The sequence below is a fragment of the Microcebus murinus genome, chromosome 19, assembly GCF_040939455.1.
Source record: "Microcebus murinus isolate Inina chromosome 19, M.murinus_Inina_mat1.0, whole genome shotgun sequence".
NCBI lineage: Eukaryota > Metazoa > Chordata > Mammalia > Primates > Cheirogaleidae > Microcebus > Microcebus murinus.
In genome coordinates, this window is record NC_134122.1 from 1,648,469 (window position 1) to 1,666,710 (window position 18,242).

Sequence of the window (18,242 nt, forward strand, 5' to 3'; positions counted from 1 at the left end):
TCCCGAGACGGCTTTGGGAGAGGAGGGAGAAGGGATCCAGGAGGAGTCTGGGGGGGCTGTCGGTGCTGCCGAGCTGGGCTGAGTGGCCACCCAGGGCCCGTCGTGGCTGGGCGAATGGGGACTGCGGGGCTGTGGGCTGGAGGGATGTTTAGTGCCACCGGCAGGTGACGACGTCCAGGCTATGGGCTCCAGCACATCCTGGTGCTGGGATTAGCCAGTGAGGACAGACTGCCACAGGCCCAGGCCGGTGAGGAGGAAGGGGGCTCAAAGGGCGGTTGAAACGGCCAGTGGAGACAACAGCCTTGGACACAGCCATGAGCCCGGTAGCTTCTGAGCTAAGTGAGACAGTGGCAGAAAGCGGCCCTGGGGACACACCCATGCTGGGCTCTTATCTGGGCAGGGCCAGTTCAACTTTGTCCATGTGATCATCACCCCGCTGGACTACGAGTGCAACCTGGTGTCGCTGCAGTGCCGGAAAGGTAAGGCCGGGCGGTGGCAGTGGCGGGGGCAGCCTGCAGGGCCCGGGCCGGGTGTGAGCACTGAGTCTCCCCAGACATGGAGGGCCTTGTGGACACCAGCGTGGCCAAGATCGTGTCCGACCGCAACCTGCCCTTCGTGGCCCGCCAGATGGCGCTGCACGCGAATGTGAGTGGAGACGGGCTGAGGGGGGTGGGCCCCGGCACCCCCAGCGAGGGCTCACTGCCCCATCCCCTCCCAGATGGCCTCACAGGTGCACCACAGCCGCTCCAACCCCACCGACATCTACCCCTCCAAGTGGATCGCCCGGCTGCGGCACATCAAGCGGCTCCGCCAGCGGGTAGGGGGCACAGGCTGCAGGGCAGAGGCGGGGCTGATGGGTGGGGCGGTGGCAGGCCCGGGCAGAGCCAGCCTCCTGTGCCCTCAGATCCGAGAGGAAGCCCACTATGCAAACCCCAGCCTGCCCCTGATGCACCCGCCGGCCCACGCCAAAGCTCCGGCCCAGGCCCCGGTGGAGCCCACACCCCCCTACGAGACAGGCCAGCGGAAGCGCCTCATCTCCTCCGTGGACGACTTCACAGAGTTTGTGTGAGGCTCCCCGTGGCTGTCCAAGCCGAGGCTGGCCCTGCCCGCCCCCGAGGCACAGGAGGGAGCCCGTGCACATGAAATAAACTGCTGCGCGCAGACTCGGAGGCTCAGGTAGCAGTCAGACAGCTCCTTTATTTGACTTTGTCTGTTCGCGGGGTGGGATCAAGGCACCAGCTGCGGCCCTGTCCACAGAGGCAGTCCGCCTCACACACGTGTCTCTCACACAGTCACACACACCCTCCCCGCCCTGGGAGCCAGCCCCAGGGTGGGGTCTTCCCTCTAACCACTCTGGGTCCTTCGACACACCCGGTGCCGCCTTCTCGCTGCAGGGCCTCAGGCAGGAGGCCATGGGGGTAGCTCTGCCCCTCCAACGCTCCCCTGCCCGAGGCCAGACAGCTGCCAAGCTGGGTCCTGGCACGGGCAGGCTTGTGGGGAGCCAGGCCAGCTCTGCCTCATTGTGGGTGCAGGGCCCTTCAGCACAAGTGAAAAATAGTAACATACAAAAATATATACATTTTAACCCCATATAAATTATGATAGACACAGTGAGACGGCAGCAGGAGGGGAGCACACTGCAGGGACGGAAGAGGTAATAACTTAGGGGAGGGCGGCAGGAGGTGCAGCGTCACCCCCCTGCAGCCGGGATCCTTAGCGCCGGGAGATGTCTGCCCAGGGGGTGGGGCCGGGCACAGCCCGCTGTACCTGAGGACTCGGGAAATAAATTAGCGTCTCAGAACTGGGCACTCAGTCCAATACTGCTGTGTCCTCCCACTGGGGAGCGGGAGGGACCCTGGGTCCTGGCTGGCCACACAGCCTCTTTAAAGTGCTGAAGCCCACAGACAGACAGACCCTGCCTGCTCTCTGGGGACCGTTGTGCAGCCATTCTGCCTGGCCCGAGACCTGGAGGGCGGCAGAAGGTAATACTGAACGTGTCCACTCTGGCTCCCGTGGGCCAGAGCAGAACCACAGGTCCTGCCCCAGGAGACAGGCGAGAGCCCAGGTCCCCTGGGGCTAAGTGCTGCTGGGATAGACCTTGTTCTTGGCCCGCAGAGATACCCTGCTGGGGCCGGTAGCCAGGTCCACGCCCCGACTGGCCTGGGCAAGGTGGCTGGGCCTGGTCGGCTGCAGGCCTGGGGAGGGGCCATGGGGAGGGGTGGCGGGGGCCTGGCTGCTCTTGTGGCCTCGCAGGCTCTGTAACCGCTGCTCCAGCTGGTAGACATCTTCCGTGGCCTGGTTGAGTCGGTCAAACTGGGTGAGCAAGGCCTCGAACACAGCTTGGAGTCGGGAGGGCTCAGGCTCGGGCTCCCCCTTCAGCCCCGGCCGGCCTAGGCCCACACCCAGCCCGTCCAGCTGGCTGGAGGAGGTGGAAGGGTGTGAGGCGTCAGAGCCAGCGCTGGGTGGGGGCGCGTCCGGAGCCGACCTGGAGCCCCTGGAGGAGCGGGAGGGCAGCGGCTCCATCCCTTCAAAGCGGACTTTGTGGCGGAACTGGGGGCGGCACAGGGGCTCGGTCAGTCCGGCTGCACCCTGGGTGAGCCCAGGGTGCGTCCCTCTCCCCCCCACTGGGCCGTACCCACCTCCTTGACCTTGCTGAAGCCCATCCAGAGGCGCAGCCTGCGCAGGAACAGCTCGACCATCTCGTAGTCCTGCGGCTCCCAGGCTGGGCGGTAGAGCTCGCCCCGCAGGGTGTGGTAGCGCCACCGCAGGAGGACTGCCCCCAGCCTCAGGGCACCCCACAGCCGCAGAGCCCAGAGCCCCACACACAGCAGGGGGGACAAACACCAAGACTCAGCCTGGCACGGAGTGGGGACCTCAGCTCCCGGGCACAGCACCAAGAAGGCCCGGGCCGCGCTCCGAAGGGAATCCACGCAGGACGCCAGCTGTGTGGAAAGTGCAAGAGTGAGGGTGTGCCGAGATAAGGTGCCCTCCCAGGCGGCCCACGCAGTCACCTACCAGAACAGCCAGCTGGGCGTAGGCCACACAGAGCACGACCAGGCCTAAGGTGGCCCCTGCCAGCTCTGGCAGGGCCCGGCACAGCGTCTTGCCGAAAACAGACCACTGGCGCACAAAGCGCAGCTGCTGGGCGGCCTGTGGGCAGGGGGCGTCAGCCTGTGGCCCTGGTGTGTGGCCCAGACCCCGCGCCCACCCACCTCTGGGCCCTCACCTTGACCAGCAGCAGGAAGAGCACGGAGGCTGCAAGGCCCCGGGCCACGGAGCTCAGCTGCGCCACCTGGTCGAAGCTGGTGAAGCGGCGCGGGCGGCCGCGCACAAATCGGGTCCACTGGCGGTCGGCAGTGCTCAGCTGGGCTAGGCGCACCAGCGCGGCGGCCGCGGTCAGGGCCACCAGCAGCCACCGCGCCCAGAACCCCGGCCGCAGGGCTCGCGCGCGCCCCTCCCTACGCCAGGCCCGGGCCTCGGCCACAGAGAAGTACAGCGCGAACAGCAGCAGGCACACCTGCGGAAGGGGCGGGGCGGGGCGGGGTCAGGGTGGGCGGGGCCCGGCAGAGGGGCGGGACCAGGGCCACGGGGCGGGGGGGGCGGGCGTACCGAGGACAGCAGCGGCAGTGACAGGCCCGCGCTGAGGCGCCGCATCGCGAAGGGGCGGACACTGAGGGCGGCCACAGCACGGCCAGCGGCGGGGAACTCAAGGCGCAGCGTGACGGCGGCGTGCAGCCCCACAGCCGGGCTGTAGCGCGTGAGCTCCACGAACACAGCACGGCTCCTGCGCAGAGAGCAGGGTTGAGGGGCAGCAGGAGGAGGCATCTGGGCCAGGGAGGTGGCCTGGGGCTTGTGGTGTGGGTGGGGCACAAAGCGGGGCTTTTCAGGGACTCAAGGCACCTGAGGGCAGCAGCAATGGGAAGGGCCCAGGCCGGGCAGAGGCAGCTGCCTCCAGCCCAGTGTGCCCCCCACCTGCTGTCACACCCATCTGTTGTCCAGCCCACCTGTTGTCCAGCCAGTTGTGCAGCTGCAGGAAGCCCAGCTGGGCGCGGCTCTCCTCCAGGCTCAGGCCCAGCTCTTGCATGTAGCCCCCGCTGTCGTACACGGCGCAGTAGCCCCAGTACCAGGCGCTGCAGGCGGCAGCAGGCAGAGTTAGAGGGCAGACCTGGGAGCCGGGGCTCCTCTGGAGGACTCTTCCCTCCTGTTCGCATGGAAGCCCGGACCCTCCCTGCTCACCCCAGCAGGTCGGGCGCAGAGTAGGACCATGTCCCAGAGCCGTTGTGGGCTGCACTGTCCCAGCCGACGCCATAGTCACTGGTGCTGAAGCCTCCGGAGGCTGAGCATGTGTGCACTCCGGAGCCAGGAGGGTTTGGGCGGACAGCTGAAAGACACAGGGGGCCGGAGACCGGCCCAGCTTGGTTGAGCACCTGTTCCCAGCAACCGTCAAGCAGACGTTGTCATCTCCATTTACAGAAAGGACACTGAGGCTTGAGGAGGGTACAGGTCACATGGCTGGGTAGCAGGGCTGAGCACAGAACTCGGCTAACAGCTACTCTCTGAAAGACAGCGGGGCAGGAGGTGGTGCACCCTCCCTGGCTTACCGTCCTGTAGCCGCACCTGCCGCAGCCGTGGGGGTCCCAGCTCTGGGCTGGACTGGTTCCCGTGGACGTAGGGGAGCAGCACGTGGGACATCCATGGCCAGAACTCATCAGATCTGCGTCAGACACAGTCGAGTGCAGCCTTAGCCTCCCTGCGCCCACCTGGGGGCGAGGTGCCCGTAGAGGCCCAGAGAGCACAGCTACTGTAGCTCCAGGGGACCAGGCTAGACCCAAGTCTCTCAGCCTCAGCCTGCTGATGTTTGGGGGCAGAGAATTATCTGTCGTGAGGCTGTCCTGTGCACTGTGGTGTTTAGCAGTATCCTGGTCTCTACCCAGATGCCAAACAGCACCTACTTCAGTCCTGACAACGAAAAACGTATCTAGATGTTTCCAAATGTCCCCTAGGGGCTGGGCTGGACTAAGGGCAAGACCAAGTGGGCCCTGCTGGTGCTAGCAAGCCCCAGCCCTGCAGGCGTGTGCGTGCTCACAGGGCCGTGCGTGCTCACAGGGCCGTCCGTACCGGGTGATGGCCAGGAAGGCCTGGCTGCCTAGCTCCTGCTTGATGGAGCTCTGCAGACGATAGGCGTGGCCTTGGCACGAGGCATCCCCGTAGTTGGCCAGCAGCGTCACCAGCAGGAAAAGCATGTACACCAGGAGGCTCTGCAGGACAGGGGCAGCACTGTGGTCAGCTGCCCCAGCACACAGTGACAGGGCTGGGCTCTGGGAATGCCCGGCAGCAGCCTGACCAGCCAGGGCGCCTGGCACTAAGGAGTGGCAGTGCCGACCCCACCACACCCCGCCTAGGCAAGACAGCAGTCCGGTGAAGGCTGAGGCCAGGCAGGAGCGGGCCTTTTGGCGGGGCAACCGTGCAGACTGGAGGCGGTAGGAGTAAGGGCGGGGGTCTGGGGAGGATTCCAGAGCCCCGACATGGAAAGGGCCCCGTGTGGTCAGGAAAGGGGACATTACGAGCGCACTGGCTGGGAGGGAACATGGGCACTGGGCTCACCCTCAGCAGGCTGTGCAGCCTCTTGACCTTGCGGGCTTCCTCCTTAGCTAGGAAGAGTGCAAAGCCGTGGGGGGGCCGCACGCGGGGCACACGCTCGCTCACAGGTGTCACGGCCGGGCTCTCCACCAGGGTGTCGTCTTCGTCCGGGTGCAGCCTCTTGGCCACCAGTGAGAAGTAGAGGGCTTCCAGCAGGACCTGGGGTGCGAGTGGCATCAGAGGGGCCCACAAGTGCCAGGGACTGGCAGCCCCGCTCCGACAGCCCACTCACCTTGAGCGGCTCCCACCCGAGGAAGGAGGCTAGAAAGCTGGAGCTGCTCGAGAGGAGCCACATGACACTCACGCTGGGGGGGAAACTGGCGCCAACCCACCCCGAGACCCCCACGGCCACAGCCACCAGGAGCAGGCTGAGCCCGTGGGCCAGGGAGGCACACCATGCCGGCAGCAGTCGCTTCCGCAGACCCTCCACCAGTCCTGGGGACAAGAGACAGACATGTGACTGGCGGCCCAAAGGGAGGGGCTGGGGCGTCCTGGGCACACACAAGCGCACCTGTCCTGGAGAGCCTTGCTGCCTGGGGCTGCTCCCAGGTCAGGCCTGGGCTGGGTAGCCCCTTCTCCCCCAGCCGCTGCAGCATCAACGTCTCCCTCTTCTCCCCGAGAGCACAGGACCTGCGGGACAAGGTAGGGCTGTGAGTTCTTCTCACCCTCCCAGGACAGGGCTGCTGTCCCGCCCATCTGGCCCTTAGGATCACCCCCCTCCTGCACCACAGAGCTTCAACCAGAGTGGGTGTGGCGCTGGGAGTTCAGGACATGGCTGTCACCTGGTGGGGCCACACCCACCCAGCTGCTTGGACCTCTCTCTAGTCCTCTCTTCTCACTTCCTGCTACATGTCATCGCCCAAGGCCCGAGTCCTCATGTCGCCACCGAAGAACAGCCCAGACCCAGGCACGGTGCTGGGAACTGCACCAAATGCCTGTTTTGCAGAGCCCTGAACGAACCCAAGGCACTCTCATTTACTGAGGTGGGAGATCACAGTCACAAGTGAATGGAGGCAACAATTATTTTCTTGAAATTGACTTTTCTGATTTTAAAAGTAGTATTAAGTGTTTGTAAAAATGAGGTAAAAGTAGAGGCTAATATCAGCATTTCCCTTACACAAACAACAGCAGTGCCAATTGTTATTTCTAGTCCTTTTGCATGTACATGTGTGTGTTGTATGTGTGGCTGTGAACACATCGTATGAGGATCACGTGATATACACAGCAGGGAGTACCCGGAATCAAACCCGAGACTCTAACCTGCATGAGGGGCTGGGCGGTGGCTCACTCTTGTAATCCTAGCATTCTAGGAGGCCGAGGTGGGAGGATCACTTGAGCTCAGGATTTCATGACCAGCCTGAGCAAAAGCGAGATCCCCGTCTCTACAAAAAGCAGCATTGATCCTGAGGATCACTCGCTCTGGGAGGACGTCGGCCGCCATGCTGGGAGGATGCCTAAGCAGCTCGGTGGTGGGTCTGCATGGGGGGCTGAGGCCGCCCACCACACCACACCACACCACACCACACCACACCACACCACACCACACCAGCATGCCTGCCACCCCAGTTGTCCTAAGTACCACGTTCTGCATAACCCGTCAGGCAGAGGGAGAGAACCGGCGCACCAGGCAGAGACGGGCTGACTCGGAGCAGCTCTCACTGGCCCAGACAGGGTGAGCGGCAGAGGACACAGCCTGGCGGTCAGGCTCAGGAATTGTCGGGGCAGAGGGTGATGTCAGGGGGAGGGGCAGGGAGCAAGGAGGAGGACTGGGGTGGGGAAGGAGGAAAGGCACAGAGGAGTTGAGAATGAATCCAAGATGTCTGTCTTGGTCCCCTAGAAGAGTGCACCGGCCGTTTTCCGAGCTAGGGACCACCGGGGAGAGAGTGTCCGCGGCGGCTGGGGGAGACGTGTGCATGCAGTCGCCCTCACATGGGCAGCCAGGTGTGCAGGCCTGGGTTCCAGTAAGAACTCTGGGCGGGAGACATTTGGGGGTGGGCGGTGTACGACAGCTGGCCCAGTGTTTCCCCATATTATATATATATATTTTAAATCAATGGGAAATTTCCTCATAAAGATGTCCTTATGTGATGGTTACCTGCCTTCCCAAAACAATTTAGGAAGCTTTCCCTTTTTGTCTGTGTCATGGGACAGTTCACATCTGAGTAATTTCTGGTTGCTTAAGAATTAGAAGAGCTCGAAGGAATGAAAATGCAGATAGTAAAATAGATATGGACAAGAAAAGAAACACAGTCATGCGTGGCTCAATGATGGGAACACTTTCTAAGAAATGCGTTAGGCGATTTTACCATGTGAATGTCACAGAGGGCACCTACACAAACTAGACGGTAGCGCCTACGCTAGACGGTACAGCCAGTTGCTCCTGGGCTACAAACCTGTACAGCAGGTGACGATCGAATACTGCTGGTAATTGTAACACAGTGGGAAGTATTTGTGTATCTAAAAAATATCTACGTGGACAAAGGCACAGCAGAAATATGGTACCATAATATCATGGGACCATCACGGTACTACACACATGTGGTCTGCCATCGGCTGAAAAGTCACTATGCCGCACATGACTGTATGTCATCATGTATTCTATGTGTATATTAGTAATTAGGTTGGAAAACAAGAAATATGTAAATTATTTAAAATACAAATTATCAAAATGGTTTCAAAAGGCCAGGCATGGTGCCTCACACCTATAATCCTAGCACTCTGGGAAGCCGAGGCGGGAGGATTGCTTAGGCTCAGGAGTTTGAGACCAGCCAGAGCAAGAGTGAGACCCCGTGTGTACTATAAATATAAAGAAATTAGCCAAGCACGCCTGTAATCTTAGCACTCTGGGACGCTGAGGCAGGCGGATCGTTTGAGCTCAGGAGTTTGAAACCAGCCTGAGCAAGAGCGAGACCCCTCTCTACTATAAATAGAAAGAAATTAATTGGCCAACTAAAATATATATAGAAAAAATTAGCCGGGCATGGTGGCACATGCCTGTAGTCCCAGCTACTTTGGAGGCTGAGGCAGGAGGATCGCCTGAGTCCAGGAGTCTGAAGTTACTGTGAGCTAGGCTGACGCCACGGCACTGTACCCCAGGCAAGAGAGTGAGACTCTGACTCAAAAAACAAACAAAAAAGGTCTCCAAAAGAAAACATGGGGTATTTAAAAACCTGCCCACGATTTCTCACTGCTTTGAGACCGAAGTCAAAATTCATCCCCACGGCCAGTCCCCACGGTTGCAGGGCAGCTGCCTTTCCACCCCTCGAATGCCCTGTGCTCCTGCTGCCTCCCTAAAGGGAAGGCTGCTGGGACCCTGAGTGGCCGCGTGAGGCCCTTTCCACAGATGAGGAACCAGCAACTCAGAGCAGTGCGCAATACAGCCACAGCCCAGCACTGGGAGGAACGAGGGGCAGAGCAGAACACCCCCAGGCGGCAAGCAGGGCTTCCTGGCCTGGGCTCCCCAAGCTGCCCCACCTGCCACGCCCTCCCTGGAGGCGGGGCACTCACAAGCCAGTGAGCAGGTCCGTTTCCATCTGCGTGTCCTGGGTGGGGGCCAGGCTGTCGGCTCCTTCGGCCAGGACCTGCCGGATCAGGTCTTCATCTAGAGGGACCAGGATGTGTCAGGGTGGGCCAGCCCTCAGGAGTGGGCTTTGGAATCCCCCCTCCCCACCGCAAGCTCACCTGATGCTGAGAAGTATTTGGCAGGTGAGGAGGGGCTGACCAGGGAGAGACTGTCCTCCTCCGGGCCCAGCACGAAGCCTGCCCGGCCCTGAGCCAGCTGCTGCAGGCTGCTGCCCACGATGGACGGGTCGCTGAGCAGGTCCGGCCAACTGAACGTGCCTTCGCTGGATGGCCACAACACCAGGCTATAGGTGGACAGGTCAGCAAGGAGAGCCCCAACCCAAGGCCAGTCACACGTGGACACGCCAGGCTTCAGGGCAGACCTGCTCTCGGTCAGCATGTGGCAACACAGAGCTAGCAGACAAGTGGCCCGGATACCCACACACTTAAGGCACAGGAGACCTATGCCAAGACACACATTTTTTCTAGGGAACCTACCTTTTAGAATCATCCAGAAATAAGTCATTTTGCATTTGTCCAGTGAGGGCCTGTGGAGAGTGCAGGGAGTACCTGAGAGTCTGGGCTGCCCCAGGCGCAGGAGCCACCAGTCCAGGCGGGGCCCGAGGCTGCTCCCGCCCCAGCAGAGCACCCACCTCGGCGCGGAGGCCGGGGAAGGCGAGGAATGAGCTGTCCAGCACAGACGAGTCCAAGCAGCTGTCCACGTCCAGCACCTGCTGCCCTGCAGCGATGGCGCTCGGGCCCCCAGCCACCTGCAGAGAGAGAGAGCCGGTGGTCAGCAGGACGTAGAAGCTACCTCCTAGGCGGACAGCATATAGACCAGTGGTGACAGAATGTTCTAGAATGATGGATACGTTCTATATCCACGCTGTACACTGCAGGAGCCCCTAGCCTCATGTTGCCATCAAGCACTTGAAATATGGTTGGTGTAACTAAAGAACTTTTTTATTTTTTTGAAACAGGGTCTTGCTCTGTCTCTTGGGCTAATGTGCAGTGGCATCATCATAGCTCATTGCAGCCTCAAACTCCTGGGCTCAAGCGAGCCTCCTGCCTCAGCCTCCCAAGTAGCTGGGACTACAGGCATGCGCCACCATGCCCGGCTAATCTTTTCTATTTTTAGTAGAAATAAGGTCTTGTTCCTGCTCAGGCTGGTCTTGAACTTCTGGTCTCAAGTGATCCTCCCTCCTTGGCCTCCCAGATTGCTGGGAGCACAGGCGTGAGCCACTGTGCCCAGATTCAACTTTTAATTTTATTTAATTTTAATTAATTTAAATATAAACAGCCACGTGTGGCTCATGGTTACTGGACTAGACTCCTGGGAGTCTCCGCTCCTGGCCGTGGGTGTGGCCCTTTCGCACGTGCTGCGGGGTGTGGTCTTCTAGTGCTGCTGAGGGCTCCTCTGTGTGTAAGGGACACCAGAGTCAGCAGTTTCCTTTTCTTGTGACAGCTTCGTCCAGCTTTGGTGCCAGGGTAGTGATGGCCTCACAGGATGAGTGAAGAAGGTTCCCTCCCCTTGAGCTTTTTGGAAAGAGTTTGTGTGGGATCAGTGCTAATTCGTCTTTAACTGTGTGGCAGAATCTACCAGCAAAGGCATCCGGGCCGGGGCTTTTCTTTGTGGGAGGTTTTTAAATTACTAGTTAACGTCTTTACTTGCCATGACCCATATGGATTTTCTTATTTCTCCCTGAATCAGTTTTGGCAGTTTGTTGTCTTTCTGGAAACATGTTAGTTTCTCCCAGCTCCCTGACGTGTGGGCCATGGCCGCTGCGGCGTCACTCACGGGTCCTGTGATCCTGGCGAGGGTGGTGCTCACGTTTCTTCTTTCATTCTCAGTTCTGGCTATTTGAGACTTCGCCTTGTTTCTTGATCAGTCTGTTGATCTTTCCAAAGAACCAGCTTTGGGGTCACCGGGCTTTCCTCCTGCTGCTGCACTGGACAGCACGGTCCCGGGCACGGCGCTGAGGCCCACACTCCACCCCCAGCGCGCTGACGCCCCCAGCCACAGCCCACCTTGCTCCGCGACATCCGGAAGAGGAACAGGATGGCCAGGTAGACAGGGTAGACAACCACGCTGGACACCAGGCCGATGGCAACGGTGTCGACACTCAGGGGGATCAGGCTAGACACGGGCCCTGGGCTGTGCGGCAGGAGAGACCAGGCAGGTCAGCTGGCGGCAGGGTGGTTGGGCAGGAGGCGGCCATCCCGACCCCTGGGGCACCCACCTGTAGGCGGCGTCTCCCACAACCCCGTACCACACGGCGTTGGCACCCAGGAAGAGGCAGAGGAGGAGGACACAGCAGGTGGCCCTCTGGACGCGGGTGAAGCGGCTGCGAGGCGCCCGGTCCCATATGGAGAGCCAGACGTGTTTGTCGAAGAAGCCACGCTGCAGCTCAGCCACCAGGAGGCGCCGGAACCGCCACAGAGCTGCGTCACCTGGGCAAGGGCAGGGGAGGGGCTGAGAGGGCTGAGCTGCAGCCCCCCCCCCCCATCTGCCTGGGCTGGGGACCCAGCCTGGCCTTACTTGCTGCCAGCACCTCCTTCTCTACGAGGCCCCCGTTGGCCTCCGTGTCCACGGACAGCCAGTCGTTGACCAGGAAGAAGGTGCTGCGTGCGCTCTGCAGGTCCCTGACGACCACGTGCTGCAGGAACCAGGCGGGGCTGAGCCCTGTGGAGGGTGGCGTGGGGTCAGGGCTGCAGGCTGCTGGTGGGGCAGGAGGGTGGCGGCAGGTCCCCACCCCACACCTTTATTGTCGTGCCACACTCGGATTTTCCACACGCTGCCCAGGCTGTGCGGGGTGGCGATCTGGAAGATGTCTAGGCTGTTGCGGTGAAAGGCTCTGTCCCCATCCAGGTGCCGGTGGCCACTGCAGCTGTCCACCCCGTACAGCATGATGCCCACGTGGGCTGTGGTACCTGGAGGACGGAACGTGAGGTGGAGAGCTCTGGGTTTGCTGCCTGCTACATGTGGGACCCCAGGCAACCTTCGTTCACACGCAAGCCGGCACGAGCAGCCTTTGCTTTGCCCGGTTCCAACACACGAGAGGAGGTGCAGTGACCTCGGGTCGTTCAGTCAATGCCAACTCTGCGACAACATGACTCAAACCCACAGCTCGAGAACTGGAGCAACCGCGTGAGTGCAGACACAGCTGCACTGCTCGATCCACTGATCACCATGCAGGTGGAGAAGCGAGCCACCAACAGTGACCCGGCGCTGCACACCTGCCACCCCGTTCACGCACACAGCACAAGCATGGACCAGGTTGCCTCCTCCACTCCTCCCCTAGTCACAGACCCAGGTTGACAGTTTTTAAAAGTGAAAAATCAAAACAGAGTTGGCCAACAAAGATGAAAGCACAGCAAAGGAATAAAAAATGGCAACACTGGCGAACGGAGTTACAGAGACAACGGCCGTGGGACGCTGGCACTGCCCGGTGAGGGCAGACTCAGCAGCACAGACGAGGAACGCGATCGCAGCAAAAGGAGGAAGGGGCTGCAGCAGAAACCTCACGTTCAAAGACTTCTTGGAGATACTTTGTGATGTTGAAAACTTAAAGCACAAAACGTGGGCATCAAGACAAACAAGAACAGGCACTCGGCACGGCAAACATGCGTGCCCCGCCCAGAGCTGCCCGGCCAGAAGGCAGGTGGCACCGTTGAAACCAGTCCTGAGAAGTTTCTCAGAGAGAAACAAAACGCTTTGTTTCCCAAGTTCCTAATGTCTTAAATTAAACAGCACTAAGCAAGTATCACTGCGCTTCCCTATGCACTTATAACCACAGTAAGGGAGTTTTTAATGTTTGGAAATAAACTTTAAAAGTCACAGAACCACAGTGACTTCCCTGCCGATCACTGAGCTTTGCGTGGTCTGCCGCCGCCTCCACTGGGAGCTGTTCTGTCTCGGGAGCAGCGAATGTCGTGCGGTCACTCCAAGGAGCAGCGAGCTAAGGCTTGACACAGCACCTGGTGACTGAGCACCTGTCTCACGACAACCGCTGTGAGAGTCACTCCGGGAGGACGGCCAGGCACAGTGGCCGGGCCGCTTGGGTGGGCCCTGCTTCCCCGCCCGGCACCCCTTCTCTCACCTGAGCCCCGGCCCCAGCCGGTCTTGACCAGAATCTCGTACTTGAAGCGGCCCCTCTTCCCACAGAAAGGGATGTTGCGGGCCCGGCTGACATCCAGCTGGTCCAGCTTGCGCAGGATCATGGCCATGACCACGTAGGTCCCCAGGCTCACGGCACATGTCAGCAGGACGACGTAGTTCATGCCTGCAGCCGGCTCCTGAAAGGACAGAGCCACCAGGCCCAGGAGGTCACATGCAGACTCCACTGTCCCGGGCAGGGCTGGGGCCGGGCCTGCCCAGGTCCTACTCAGCCCTGCCAAGGAGCACAAGGACTGGGACCACTCACAGGATAGATGAAGCGGACGTGACTGGGGGGCACAAAGAGGCTGGCCCCGAAGGCGGTGAGGTGGCGGGTGAGGCAGACGGCCTGGCTGGGTGAGGTCTCCTCCAGGGGCACCAGCCCCTCTGTCTTCCACGCCATCTCCTCCTCGTTGAAGTACTGGCACAGGGACGTGTACAGGCCCACAGACACCTCCAGCGCCGACCAGTGGAAGTGGCTGGTGAAGTTCAGGTAGTAGCTCCCACCCGGGTCTCCAGTCCTGGGCAGGGACACGGGAGTGTCACAACCAGCCCTGGGCCTGAGCCAGGTTGGGTGTCCTGGCCTCAGGTCCTGTCCTGGCCTGCACCCCAGTCTTCCTGCTGCCACCGTTCCCACAGAGGCCCTGAGACTGTGACAAATGCAGACTCACCCTGCCCCCGCTGCACGCACGCTCCTGCCGTGCCACTCACCCTGGGGCGATGAAGAAGGTGTAGGGCCTGTGGTCAGCACCCGCCAGCACCTGCGGGCTGATCCTCCTGCTGGCCGAGCAGTTGTACTCGTTGGGCCCGGGTGCCGTGTGCAGGTAGACGGCCAGGTAGGGCTCGGGCTCCTCTGACAGGTAGCGCTCTAGGGTGGAAAGCGCAGGGTCGGACGCCTGGCCGGGAACTCACCTACCCCGGAGCCCTCCAAGCCCTGCCTCTGGAGGTGGCATTCCCCGGGGCCTCTCGACTCTCCTCCAGCCAGGCCCCGTGAAGCGGAAGGCAGACTGTCCCAGAGACCACACATGAGGGGGTGTTTGCAGAAATGCCTTCGCTGCCCAGGGACGAGGCTGGCAGGGTGGAACATGCCCACGTGCCCGTCAGAGCACCCACCGGCCAGCAGCGTGTAGGTGAGCCGCAGGTGTAGCCCGGCCTCAGGGTTGCTGTTGTCTGGGGTGACCACAGCGCTGACTGAGGCCCGGGGCTGGACAACAGCGGGGCCAGCGGGGCTGTGGTGGCTCCAGGCAGCCTGGTCTGAGTTGTTGGGCACCTTCACCGTGATGGCGCGCTCGGACGCCAGCCGCTCGATGGGGATCTGGGCACCGGCCTGCGTCTGGAAGGCCATGGACGCCACCTTGGTGGAGACTGTGTAATTGCTGATGTAGCCAAAGGGGTAAGGGTTGGAGTCGACGAGGAAGATGAGCTGCACCACGTCACTGAGGTTGGACAGGGCCCCGCTGAAGGCCTCCGGGATAGAGAAGTGGCAGCCGGGGCCTGAGGCGTTGCCATAGCACAGCAGGCTCAGCGGGTCCGAGCGCTTGCCCTGGGCCACGATCTCCTCTCCCGCCAGGGTCAGGGGCTCCTCGTTGAGCACACGGGAGCGCATGAGGATGCACATGAGGGCAGACGAGAGGTTGTAGGCCTTGGACGCCACCATCAGAGAGGGCGGCTCAGCCCCTAGCTCTGAGGGCTGTGGTCCCTGCACGTCCACACTGGCCAAGTAGATGAGGTCACCTGCGGATGGGACAGAGGGTGAGGGAGGTCCAGCTGGGAGGTCCGGCTGGGAGGCTGGGGAGGGGAGCCCGGCGAGCCGCACCTGTGATGTTGAGGATGCTGTCGGCAATGGCCGTGGGCGTCACAGTGCCCTCAGTAGTCTCGGCCTGCAGGATGCGCATCATGCCCTCCAGCTTGTGCAGCGTTGGCTTCAGGCATGAGCGGCACACGAGCTCCCTGCTGGACACCTGCACAGAGCCCAGCCGATGTCCAGCCACATTCCGCCACGCGACGTCATGGCCAGGGGCCCAGGCGTGGTGGCAGCTCCCCAACAGTTGCTTGGGTTGGTTTGCGCCCCTCCTCCCCCAACGTGGCCCACCTGCGTGCTCACGCGGGCCAGGAGGCCGGGCAGCACCCTCCCCCAGGCACTGCACTCTGCAGCTGGGGAACCTGCCAGCCACAGAGCCACGCACAGCCTCCCTGCCGAAAGCCCCCCAGTGGCTCCTCCCAACCCATGGCACGTCCAAACTCCTCCTAGGGCCCACGTGGCACGGACCTGCCAGCCACCCCAGGGTGTCTCTTCACACAACTAAAGTGAGGCAGATGCCAAAGCTGTGGATCGAGTCCACACCAGCCACATGCATGGCCACGGAACCCACATGGCAACAGGAGGACCTCTACTCAGAAGGCTCTTTCTCCTCCCCAAGGGCTGGACCCTGCTCTGTAGCAATCCCCCACCAGCTGTGCACCCCCTCACAAGTCTGGACGCCAGCCACTGGGTGCCTCACAGAGTGGAGAGCCCATGTCAAAGGTGCCAGGTGAGTGCCTGAGGGAGCAGTGTCCTTGTGTCCACCTCTCCCCAAACCTGGGCCACTCTTTGTGCCCTGGGCTACCTGGCACGGCTGACTTTGAGACCACCTGTGGGTTCCTGGCAGGTAGCATCGAGAGGAACAGCTGAGACTGCCTTAGGGGGCCATGGGGCCGGGTGGGGGCTGTGGGGCTCAGCGCCCAGGGCTGCCACGGGAAGGCGCACGGGCGCCATCGTACGCACCATGCACTGGGCCAGCGCCGCAGCGATCTGCTGGATGTCATCCACGGTGTTGACCCGCAGGGAGACCAGGGTCTCCGTGACGTTCTTGCGCATCTGGGCTCGCAGCTGCTGCTCCCAGCTCGACTCTGCTGCCGCGGCAGGGGCCTGCTCGTGCTGGGGTGGGTGGCGGGCACAGGGAGCCGTCAGCGGGACTGCAGACCCACCCAGCAGCGCAGTCCCCGGCATGCCCAAGGCTCAGTTACGCCTGTTTATGCGGTGTGGCCTGAGCAGGGACTCAAGGCCCTGAGCTGTTTCTTTGATGGCAAAACGGCGCGAGCCCAGCTGCCATCCTGGGGCCAAGGGGCACCAGAGGGTGTGTGGGCAAGCACAGGGGAGGGCCTGCCATGTGGTGGCTGCTAAGGACAAGAGGCTTGCTTCGGGAACATTAGGGATTCTGCTGGGGGGCAGGGGACAGGCAGGAGTACTAGCCTAAGCCCCCCACCATAAGTGGACCAGATGCTGGGGCAGCCCCTCTCCGCCCACACTGACCTCATTGAGCACAGTGACCAGGGCCAGTGAGTACTCGATGACGTGCTGGGGGTCAGCTTGTCTCAGCAGCCCAGGCAGCACGCTGGCGGTGAGGCCGTGCAGCCAGGCGGTGAGCCCTGGGGTGCTGCCATTGGGCTCTGGAAGGGCAATGGCCAGAGACCTACAGGGCAGAAGAGGGCTATGAGCGGACAGTGGTCACCAAGGCTCCCTCCCCATGGGCCCAGCTCACCTGTTGAGGGCGACTACAGCAGCACCCAGCTGGTCCTGCACAACCACAGCCAGGCCCACCTCAAAGCGTGGCCTGAAGCCGGGGGGCAGCACAGCCGCATAGGTAGAGAGGCTGCCCTTGTAGATGCAGAATTCCTCGCAGTGGCCCTGGCGACAGCGCCGCAGCAGTAGCGCATACACCAGCGGGGCGCCCGCGTCCTCTGCATCACGCCAGCCTGTGGGACCCCACAGCATCAGGGCGGACCTCAGCATCCGGGGCGCACGTCCCTGATGCAGGCCCGCACTCACCTGTGCATTCAAAGTGCACCTTGGTGGTGAGGGCCCGCACGGCGTCCAGCGGGAAGAGGCGGCAGGAGCCCCCAAGGGGCGGGCGGTTAGGGGACAGACGAATGGAGGCGCAGCCCTCCTCCTCGCCCGAGCTGCCCAGCACGGTGAGCGTGAACGTGTAGCCTTCGCCATCCCGCAGCACGCCCTGGCGCACCACCAGCCGCATGCCCGCGCTGCCCGTGGACGTGGTCGTCTCGTCCAGCACCAGCGTCTTATTGCTGAAGGTACGCGCGGCCCAACGCTGTGGGCGGGGCACCGCGGTGAGGGGGCGGAGCGCAGACCCCACCCCTCGGCCTCCGACCACGCCCCTCAGGCCCCGCCCCATGGCTCACCCCGCGCTTGGAGCCGCCGCTGCAGTTGTGGCAGCGACCCTCCAGGTACACGTGGGAGCTGCGGCTCACTTCGTACACCGCCTGTGCCTTGCAGGACACACACTCCAAGGATACGATGGGCACCCGGCCAATCCGGATCAGCACCTGGGGAGGGGCCGTGTTCTCAGAAAGCCAAGTCGGCCCAGCCTGGCTGCTCCCCAGCTGGGAAGGTGCCTCTGGGCAGACCTGCTACCACTCAGCCTGAGCACCAGGTTTCTGAGGAGCCCAGTCCCCACCCAGTGAGCTCTGCCTGGCCCCAGACAACCCATCCTGTTTTCCATCCCCCAACCTGCAGAGAGGTTGGTCATCTAAAGTGGCAAAGGCCACGTGAGGCTTGTTCTGCACAGCAGGGCCCAGCTCGAGGCTGGCAGCTCACTGACAGATGGACCCAGGGAAGGTGGGCGTGTGAGTGTGAATGAATGAATGAATGAATGAATGAATGAATGAATGAATGCAGCATGCGGTTGGAGACCACAGTCCTTGCCATGGCCCTGCGTCACAGGTCCTGCTGCCCTGGGATGGGGTCCGCCTCAGACAGCTGAGCTGGGCTGGACCATGATCCCAACAACCTGACCCCAGCATCTGCGGCTCGTGGTCCCGGACACAGGCCCACGCTCACCTGGGCATTTGAAGTGCACAGGTGAGTACAGCTCTGGGTAGGCCCCTC

The 18,242-nt window shown here is 61.9% G+C and overlaps 2 protein-coding genes across 12 annotated transcripts in view; one reads left to right on the top strand and one right to left on the bottom strand.

Moving 5' to 3' along the window:
• The window catches only part of TSC2 (TSC complex subunit 2), a 35,843-nt gene extending 34,668 nt beyond the window's left edge, over positions 1 to 1,175 (top strand). For all 8 annotated transcript variants that reach the window (XM_012743446.3, XM_075994964.1, XM_075994963.1 and 5 more), the window contains 4 exons: positions 401 to 479; positions 554 to 645; positions 719 to 817; positions 905 to 1,175. In XM_012743446.3, coding sequence (XP_012598900.1) covers positions 401 to 479; positions 554 to 645; positions 719 to 817; positions 905 to 1,069 — 435 coding nt within the window. In that variant the 3' untranslated portion in view covers positions 1,070 to 1,175. The remainder of the gene's footprint in view (positions 1 to 400; positions 480 to 553; positions 646 to 718; positions 818 to 904) is intronic.
• A 2-nt stretch (positions 1,176 to 1,177) lies between these two features.
• The window catches only part of PKD1 (polycystin 1, transient receptor potential channel interacting), a 46,687-nt gene continuing 29,622 nt past the window's right edge, over positions 1,178 to 18,242 (bottom strand). For 3 of the 4 annotated variants that reach the window (XM_075994959.1, XM_075994961.1, XM_075994962.1), the window contains 30 exons: positions 17,537 to 17,680; positions 17,166 to 17,445; positions 16,879 to 17,092; positions 16,650 to 16,809; positions 16,122 to 16,274; positions 15,174 to 15,318; positions 14,471 to 15,091; positions 14,069 to 14,225; positions 13,626 to 13,878; positions 13,302 to 13,497; positions 11,962 to 12,132; positions 11,741 to 11,884; positions 11,442 to 11,652; positions 11,230 to 11,356; positions 9,855 to 9,971; positions 9,700 to 9,749; positions 9,322 to 9,506; positions 9,148 to 9,241; positions 6,152 to 6,270; positions 5,873 to 6,075; positions 5,605 to 5,799; positions 5,119 to 5,258; positions 4,602 to 4,714; positions 4,237 to 4,381; positions 4,005 to 4,130; positions 3,610 to 3,784; positions 3,227 to 3,517; positions 3,016 to 3,150; positions 2,640 to 2,942; positions 1,178 to 2,550 (listed from right to left, as the gene is read on the bottom strand). In XM_075994959.1, the coding sequence (XP_075851074.1) occupies positions 2,077 to 2,550; positions 2,640 to 2,942; positions 3,016 to 3,150; positions 3,227 to 3,517; positions 3,610 to 3,784; positions 4,005 to 4,130; positions 4,237 to 4,381; positions 4,602 to 4,714; positions 5,119 to 5,258; positions 5,605 to 5,799; positions 5,873 to 6,075; positions 6,152 to 6,270; positions 9,148 to 9,241; positions 9,322 to 9,506; positions 9,700 to 9,749; positions 9,855 to 9,971; positions 11,230 to 11,356; positions 11,442 to 11,652; positions 11,741 to 11,884; positions 11,962 to 12,132; positions 13,302 to 13,497; positions 13,626 to 13,878; positions 14,069 to 14,225; positions 14,471 to 15,091; positions 15,174 to 15,318; positions 16,122 to 16,274; positions 16,650 to 16,809; positions 16,879 to 17,092; positions 17,166 to 17,445; positions 17,537 to 17,680 (5,841 nt within the window). In that variant the 3' untranslated portion in view covers positions 1,178 to 2,076. The remainder of the gene's footprint in view (positions 2,551 to 2,639; positions 2,943 to 3,015; positions 3,151 to 3,226; positions 3,518 to 3,609; positions 3,785 to 4,004; positions 4,131 to 4,236; positions 4,382 to 4,601; positions 4,715 to 5,118; positions 5,259 to 5,604; positions 5,800 to 5,872; positions 6,076 to 6,151; positions 6,271 to 9,147; positions 9,242 to 9,321; positions 9,507 to 9,699; positions 9,750 to 9,854; positions 9,972 to 11,229; positions 11,357 to 11,441; positions 11,653 to 11,740; positions 11,885 to 11,961; positions 12,133 to 13,301; positions 13,498 to 13,625; positions 13,879 to 14,068; positions 14,226 to 14,470; positions 15,092 to 15,173; positions 15,319 to 16,121; positions 16,275 to 16,649; positions 16,810 to 16,878; positions 17,093 to 17,165; positions 17,446 to 17,536; positions 17,681 to 18,242) is intronic. The other variant, XM_075994960.1, reaches the window with a different exon arrangement.